The sequence below is a fragment of the Mytilus californianus genome, unplaced genomic scaffold, assembly GCF_021869535.1.
Source record: "Mytilus californianus isolate M0D057914Y unplaced genomic scaffold, xbMytCali1.0.p SCAF_11, whole genome shotgun sequence".
Classification (NCBI taxonomy): Eukaryota; Metazoa; Mollusca; class Bivalvia; order Mytilida; family Mytilidae; genus Mytilus; species Mytilus californianus.
In genome coordinates this window covers 15208189-15216507 of record NW_026262593.1, presented here as the reverse complement: position 1 = coordinate 15216507, position 8319 = coordinate 15208189, and the positions used below count along the sequence as shown (strand labels likewise).

General features: G+C 32.2%; 1 protein-coding gene across 1 annotated transcript; it reads right to left on the bottom strand.

Moving 5' to 3' along the window:
* Window positions 1–1430: 1430 nt before the first annotated feature.
* Window positions 1431–7616, bottom strand: LOC127719649 (uncharacterized). The gene is made up of 2 exons (XM_052225879.1): window positions 7073–7616; window positions 1431–2653 (listed from the first exon to the last, which is right to left on the bottom strand). The coding sequence occupies exon 2, from the start codon at window positions 2632–2634 to the stop codon at window positions 1696–1698; it is 939 nt and encodes a 312-aa protein (XP_052081839.1). The 5' UTR covers window positions 2635–2653; window positions 7073–7616; the 3' UTR covers window positions 1431–1695.
* Window positions 7617–8319: the final 703 nt, after the last annotated feature.

The window sequence follows — 8319 nt, the reverse complement described above, 5'->3', positions numbered from 1 at the left end:
TTCTTCGGGTTAATATGATCCGTTCATCATATTTCGAATCTTCAAAATTCAAGAGTCTATCCTAAATTGAGGTAAATTATATGGCCTTCCAAACACCGTTTCGATTCCTAACATCACTGAAGAGACATTAATTGTCGAAATCCGGATATGGTGTACTAATTTTTGCACCTTTTGTTTGCGGTATACCATCTTTTCCGCAAGTTTATTGTTTTCTGTTTGGTACCAAATTAATAGTTAAGATGCCTTTTGTTACATCTGGTGATCCGTTTATTTGGCAATCGCCAATGGCAGTCAGCAGGGTTTAAGAACATCCGTTGTTTAACCTGCTAGTCAAATGCGTTTTGTTAAAATATACTTTTTCACTTTTTAGGTCTTTTGGAAAATGTTGTTTGTGCTGTATATAGACCCCTCTACCAAGAAATTTGTTTTGCATGCACACGTATAAAAATTGCGGTTTTTATCCAACGCAATCATAAGTTTGAACTTTGTTTTCAATATATATATATATATCTTAATGTATCCAAAATTAGGATCTTTAACTTTACTTTACGACTGTACTTTATTTACATTAACGTTTTTTTTTTTCAAGCAATAACAAAACATTGACAATGGATAAGGCATATATTTTTAGCTAAGAAGGTCTTTAAAAAATATATTGCTGTGTCATTTAATCTCTTGTGAAGACTTGTCTTATTGGCAATCGTACCACATCTTTTTTTTTATATATATAGGAATGGGGAAAACCTAGTTCCCATAAAGAACAAAAACATACCAATCAAAGCTCATAAAATCACATGACATCCTAACTAAGTGAAATAATCGACGTGATATCATGATAGTGAGATTCCGAGCATTGTCTAGGAGATAAACTGTTATCTCCCCATGAGATTTGAATCAGATATCATGTAGTGGAGCTGTTTTTATAATATTAAATTATACAACTAATGAAAGTCCAGCTTAAAAACTAGGTAAATATGATAAAGAATTTACCGGGCGTGAACGACAGTGACCCATCAACATATCATGGATATGTTCCAAATGTCTTAGTCAAAGTCCTATTTGCCTGTCTTCGATTATGACCTCACCGAATACGAGCTACGCATTACCGAATATGTAGACGATGCTTGCCCCAAGTTTACACTTCGATGACACCTGATATAACTATTGTGTGGTGTGTTTTTGTGTAGGGTTCATGTTCCTCAATCTTAGTTTTTGGTGTAAAGTTTTGTAGTAAATTTTTTTTTATATCATGATCTTGTCGTTTTACTGTCGACTTTTTCGATGATTTTTTAATGTCCCTTTCATATCGTTTGTCTCTTTGTACAACAGTTTTACAAATCCAACCTTACTGTATGAATAGTAAATCTCAAAACATGATCAATAATCTATTTGTGTAAATTATAAATACAAAAATTTAGGCATTCCTGTTTCATACAAAGACTTTTGTCTTACCATGCATAGACAGAGGATAAACATCAGAGTTTTGTTAATGACAGATATATATAAATTAATCATAAAGTGGTGCTTATAAAATATGAAATTATCTATATTGTTTGTATCAATAAATATTTTCTATAAGACTATAAAACAGTGAAATCGCCAGTTTGGCCGCTTCTTGTCATCTATCATGTGTATCGTCATCACTCTCTGGAATCTTCCAAAAAAGGATAAAGGAATCCCAATTTTACGTTTCTGTCATGTGACATTTCTGTCCGGGATGAGTGTAAACACGAATGTTTCATTCATGGACTCTGATGCAAGTCTCTTGAATTTAGAGTTGTAATGCTTAATATTGATAACAACTTCATTACTCGTCGGTGTATATGTTACTCTATACAATCCTTTCGGAATCTTCTTTTCCTTAGTCCATGCATTGGTCGAGATAAGGCGGTATGTCTTTTCGGGACACTTTAAAGAGTTCATATGCAAGGTAAGTTCCTTTAGAAAACAAGAGTCACATATTAACTGCTGTTGATGTCTTTCTGTAATCTTTTGTACTGGATCTTCGTCACTGAACATTTCTAAAGACATAGATATTTGATTCTGTTCTCTAGTATATTTGATCATTTTCTGTTTTTCTTTTACGTCAAAAGAAAAGTTTTCCCCAGTCGCGCACCAACTTGCAAAGTGTCCTGATGTGATGTTTGGAGCATGTTGACGAAACTGTGCCTCTGGGCGAATTTTCTGTGACGAAAGAGACCCTACCGGTACTACTTGTCCACGGTTTTTCTCCACAAGAGCCAAAGCTCTTCTTAATATTTTTTCATGTTCATACGTTGGACGACCATATTGCACTAGGTGTAGACCTACTGAAGCGGCATCTAATTCTGGGAGAACTTCCTGAACTACAGTATCATGCTGTTTGAAATCTTTTCCAAACAAACTTTTTACAAGTGACAACTGGTTTGTACATGATGCATGGATGATGTGCATCTGCACACGACCACTATCTTGAACGTTTGTAATGTTAGAAAGGATAGCATGATAGAATTGCATGTTTCGTTCAAAGGCAATATGGGCACCAACCTGTACTTCGTTGATATTTAAAATTCGTCGATACTTGATACATTTGGTACATGCATATTGACTCGTCGGAGAAAAATTCAAAAAATTGATCTTGTCTTTGCTGAACATATTAACTGGTGAAGAAAATCTGAAAATATCAAGAGGCGAGTCTAAAGGTACAATTAGCAACCACCACAGGGATAACTTCTGGTGTCTGTGTGAAAATCGTGAACAAAATTTAACAATGTATCCCCAGTCATAAAAAAACCCACATTTTGAGATTTAAGCCAGAAATCATTTTATTTATTCAAAAACGTTCAACTGTACTTTTTTCATTCCTTTTTATACATATTATAAAGGCAAAACATCATTATGAAAAATGGAGTTCGACCTTCCAAAACAAAATTTGTAAAATCCTATAAACTAAAAAAAACACAGTATGATGTTTCATGGAATAGTAGTTGAATAATATTAATTCCAAATGGAAGAAAAATTCTGGATTATTATTTCCACTGGACGAAATATCAAAGAATGTGTTCCTAACGGGAAAAAAGTAAAAAATATATAGGACTCTGAACCGCAATGGTACTCCAAACCACGATGGGCATTCTGAAGGGCGATAATTTGAAACTGAAGAGTGTTTTTATATCATCGTTGCCTCGGCCATGGAAGGTACTATTCTACATCAGAGCAAGTTAAGAAGCTTAATAAGTTATATATATATATCTACTATTATCTAATAAAATTATTCTGTAGGAAAAAAAATCAGAAATTCAATAGATGATTCAATATTAATTTTACGTTCAGCAGCTACCTAAAACCTGATACTGTATATGAATAAAACTTCAGGTCACAATACCAAAATACTGCTTTTATAAATTAAAAAGATACAGCATGTACAATAAAATAAATAGCATTAATAGCACTGCGTTTTTGTCACACGGCATAAACTTTTGCTATTATTTTACTATTGAACATATATGATTAAGAAGATGTGGTATGAGTGAAAATGAGACAACTCTCCTTCCAAGTCATAATGTATAAAAAAGTTAACAAGTATAGGTCAAAGTACGGCCTTCAACACGGAGCCTTGGATCACATCGAACAGCAATATATAAAGGTCCCCAAAATAACTAGTGTAAAACATTTCAAACAGGAAAATCACCGGTCTAATCTATATAAAAAACGAGAAACATATAGTTTGGTTTGTATTAACGTATTTAACATTGAAATGTTGTGTTTTTGCGTTGTGTTTTGTCTGTTAGTCTTTTTAACCATGGTGTTGTCAGTTTATTTTCGACTTATGAGATTGAATTTCCCTTTTTGTATCTTAAGCTTCTCTCATCACACCCAGACAAAAACAGCATAATAATATATTCAACACACGTAAATAGAAAAAAAAGGGTTAGTATTAGGCGGAGAGATTACAGATAAAATTTAGAATGGAAATGGGGAATATGTCAAAGAGACAACAACCCGACCAAAGAGCAGACAACAGCCGAAGGCCACAATGGGTCGTCAACTCAGCGAGATGTAGTGTTTAAAATATAATCTTAACAAACCCCTAGTCTTGGCGAAAGTAATGTGGAACTCTATTTAAAATGGTGACACTAAATCTAAAATGTGCTAACAATTGTTTATTATGAGTTATATAACAAGACACGTTTGACAAATTTAAGATGTAGTTCACCAAACTGAAAACTTCAATGTAATTGAAGAAATTGTATTTCTAGACTTTTCGAAAGGTTTAAATTCTAACAATAAAAAATTGACCGTTGTATAAAACTATGTCAATTAGCAGGTGACACAACCCTCATTTTGAAATATGAAAAAATGTCTTTACTTAAGTCATTAATAGAAACATTTGGCTCATTCTCCGGTTAAAAACTAAGAAGCAATAACAAGTTAATGCACTTGTTTTTACTACATAAAGAAAAGTTTCAAAACTTATTGTCTTGTCAAAAAAAAGCTGATTAAATTTTCAGGATTATAAGTATTTGGTCACAAAGAAAGTTGAGTAACACAATGGTAGTGTACTTTATACTTCCAAATATAACATATGTGGCAAGCAATATTATATTGCCAACACATTGTATACAAAACGTATAAATGATGTTACATGACAACATTTGGAATAGAAAACGAGATATGATTAAAGGAGACATTTTGTCGTAAAACTATCATATAAAGGGTATAAAAAATGATTTGCATAGATACTCAAATTTCAAGAATACATCTTAAATGGATTAAAGTACTACTGTTTGTAGATTTAGAACTAAATTTGAAGATAACGCCAAATTAATTTTTCCGAATAAGATAAAAGATAATATTTAATACCGCAGATGAATATAGACAATATAATTTCATTTGAAGAAAAATAAAATCAAACAAATTTCAGAGATTTCCAAATATTCAATAAAGTCAGGCATACATACAACAGAAGACAAAAGATTACATGTTCTTTTTTTTCACATAAGGAAACATATAATATGGCGAAAGAAATTCTAGTTAACAATGGTTTATTCGATGATTTATCGACAGACATATTATCAAACTTTAAAATAAGGAAAACTGGATTGCTGAACTGACAAAACTGACGAAAGCATCTCAATGGACTAATATCCTCAAAAACTCACCATCTAAACATACTCAATCTATTATAAGTATAAACCATAATTTCAATATCATAAATACAAAAACAATAAATTACGAAATAACCATGACAGTTATACCTTTTAACTAAAATGCTATTAATGCTGTAGTCAGGTGACATTAAAAAATTCTTGAGTTTAAAATTGATACTGAAACTATTGTAAGGTTATGGAACTCCTTTTTGAGATATATGATTTATAAAAATGGCGGGGAAAGTGTTACTCGGACTTTTTCTGTATATTTAGCCTTGGCATTAATTGGGTCTCAAATCGTAAGAAAAGAAATCTAGATTCTGCATAAAGTTTGGGACCTTTTATGAGATATTATAGTCTTCTATAAAAATTAAAGTGGGTGATATTTGGGCAAAATATTTTACCCTGTATCGAAGTAAAAAGTAAAACAAACCAAGGAGTCCGAACATCTGAAAAAACTCCTTAACCTGACATGAGTACATCCTTAATCTGAAATGTATAGTTTTTGGATGTAAGGTATATGTTAAGAGTATTATTAAATTTAATTTGGCTTAACCATAATAGGATATCTATAAAAATATGCTGCATGTCGGAGAAGAAATAAGAAAATGTAACAGTCTCTCAAAATATTTAAACACTAAATCGGAAATTATATTGCCACGAAAAATGTACGGGTTACAAGATTGGTAAATTATTGAGCAATCTGAGCTGTGTAATTGACTAATGAAAACAAACACATGGAAAGGTGTGTGTTCTTGATATAAATAATCTATTATATAATAGCTGTATACTTGATAAAGTTTTAAACAAAACAAAGCGGTACATTGTATAAAGATTTAACTGTATTTGCCTAGAATTGTCTTTCAATCCTATTATCTTATATAAATATTAATCAATGTTTTTTAACGAATTAGGCATCTAATATGCCAGGATTGAAACATAGCTGATACAATTAATAAAAAAAATCATTCGGGTTAAGACATCAATTTAATATATTCGGATTAAAGTAAAAGTGTATACTTACACAACTCACCATATTATATGAATTCTATATTCAGTGTGTCATTTGAAGCTTGAAATATTTATAAAAAAAATATTTTTTCACTTAAGAATGCACATTTACCACCAAAAGTAATTCTATTTTCGTAGTGTTTTGGGTTGCTGTCCTATTTAGGTATATCTCCCAAGTAATCTAAGTTTTTATGTTATGATAAAGTGATTTTTTTAAATTTTCATTTGTAATTTTTTTTGTATAGTTATTTGTTCAAAAGGAACAATTATAAGAGTTAAAACCAAGGTGTTAAAGGAGAACGCTGACTAGATATACCTTTTATTAAAATACAGCAGGGACTAACAAATCTATTCCATAAATGGAAAGAATAAATAAAGGGCTGGCTTACAATTTAGTAAAACAATACATTAACCTACCTGTGTACTCTCTATGACGTTATTGTAGAATATATTCTACATCGATCAGCTTCCAATGCTGAGGTTTTGGAGGCAATAATAATAATATTAACAATATCAGCATGACTAGTACTTTAGGCTGACTTTATTTCATATCAGTTTTAAGTACGTAAGAATGACATGATTGCATATCACTATCAGTAATAATCACACGATGTCATATCAGTTTAAGGTATATAAGAATGACATTATTTCATATTAGTAAAAAATCACATGATTTCATATCCAGTAAAAATCACATGATTTCATATCAGTAAAAATGACATGATTTCATATCAGAGTGTAAAAAGTAAATTAGCAAAAATAATTATTTCCAAGAAAAATTCAAAACGGAAAGTCTTTTATCAAATGGCAAAATCAAAAGCTTTAAAAGAATTTAAAACAACTGTCATATTCCTGACTTGGTACAGGGGCTGGGGGATTAACTAATTGCATGCTAAGTAGGTACGCTTTACTACTTCTATTGAATAACTTACAGGTTTCTGTATCTACTTGTTTCTGCCAGCTTGGTTTGACATGCTTGTTCGCTTTATTGTTGTAGCAGTTGCTTTTGTATCCTTGAATTATTGTTGTTAATTGAAACAGAAGGGCGAAAGATACCAGAGGGACATTCAAACTTATAGATCGAAAATAAACTGACAACGCCATGGCTTAAAAAGAAAAAGACAAACAGACAAATAATAGCACACAAGACACAAGATAGAAAACTAAAGTCGAAGTAACACGAACCCCACCAAAAACATTGGGTGATCTTAGGTGCTCCGGAAGGGTAAGCAGATCCTGCTCCACATGAGGCACCCGTCGTGCTGCTAATGTTATTACAAACCCGTTAAATAGTCTAATTCGGTAGGTCAAATTTGTGAAAAGGGAACGGGATAGTAGTTACGACATAAGGAACCGATTCGATATCATCTGTGAAACGGATATTCTATAACGGTCAACCAACTCATGATGGCGTCCGTAAAATTTACGAAGGGATGATTTCAACTTCTCCATTTAGAACTCTTGGTTTAATAGCTTCCTTGTGAGTAGCAGTCCTCTATCAAGGAAATCATGATAGGAAATACAAGCCCGGGAATAGCATATTAATTGGGAGATATATACTCCGTATGCAGGCGCTGGTGGAATGTTGCTACATAGAAATGGAAAGTTCACAATTGGGAAGCTGAAATCATCTCTTTTGTAGTAAAGTTTTGTTTTCAACCGACCCTCATTGTCAATTTCTAGATGTAAGTGAAGATATGAGGGAGACCTATGTATCTGTTGTATCCTTTATCTCTAGTTCGATGGGATAGATGCGTTCAACATAGTCACCAAATTTTGAATTATTCAGTGAGAGAACATCATCTATATAGCGGAAAGTAAAGTTAAAGGATAGTGCTAACTTCTTTTCTTTCTTCCTAATAAGTTCCTGTATGAAATCAGCCTCATAAGAATGAAAGAACAAGTCGGCAAGAAGAGGGGCACAATTGGTTCCCATGGGAATGCCGATAGTTTTTTTGAAAAAACACGACCTCGAAACGTAACAAATATGTTGTCAATCAAGAAATCAAACATCTTGATAATGTCAGTTTCAGATAATGTTTTGTTTGATTTTTTACAAAGTAGGATTTATCCCTCCATCAGACACGATACTTGTATCTACGTTGGCCACTATTTTTATGAAACAAAGCAATACCAACTCTTTCGACTTGTCTTTCAGTTTGGAATGGGGAGTACTTGT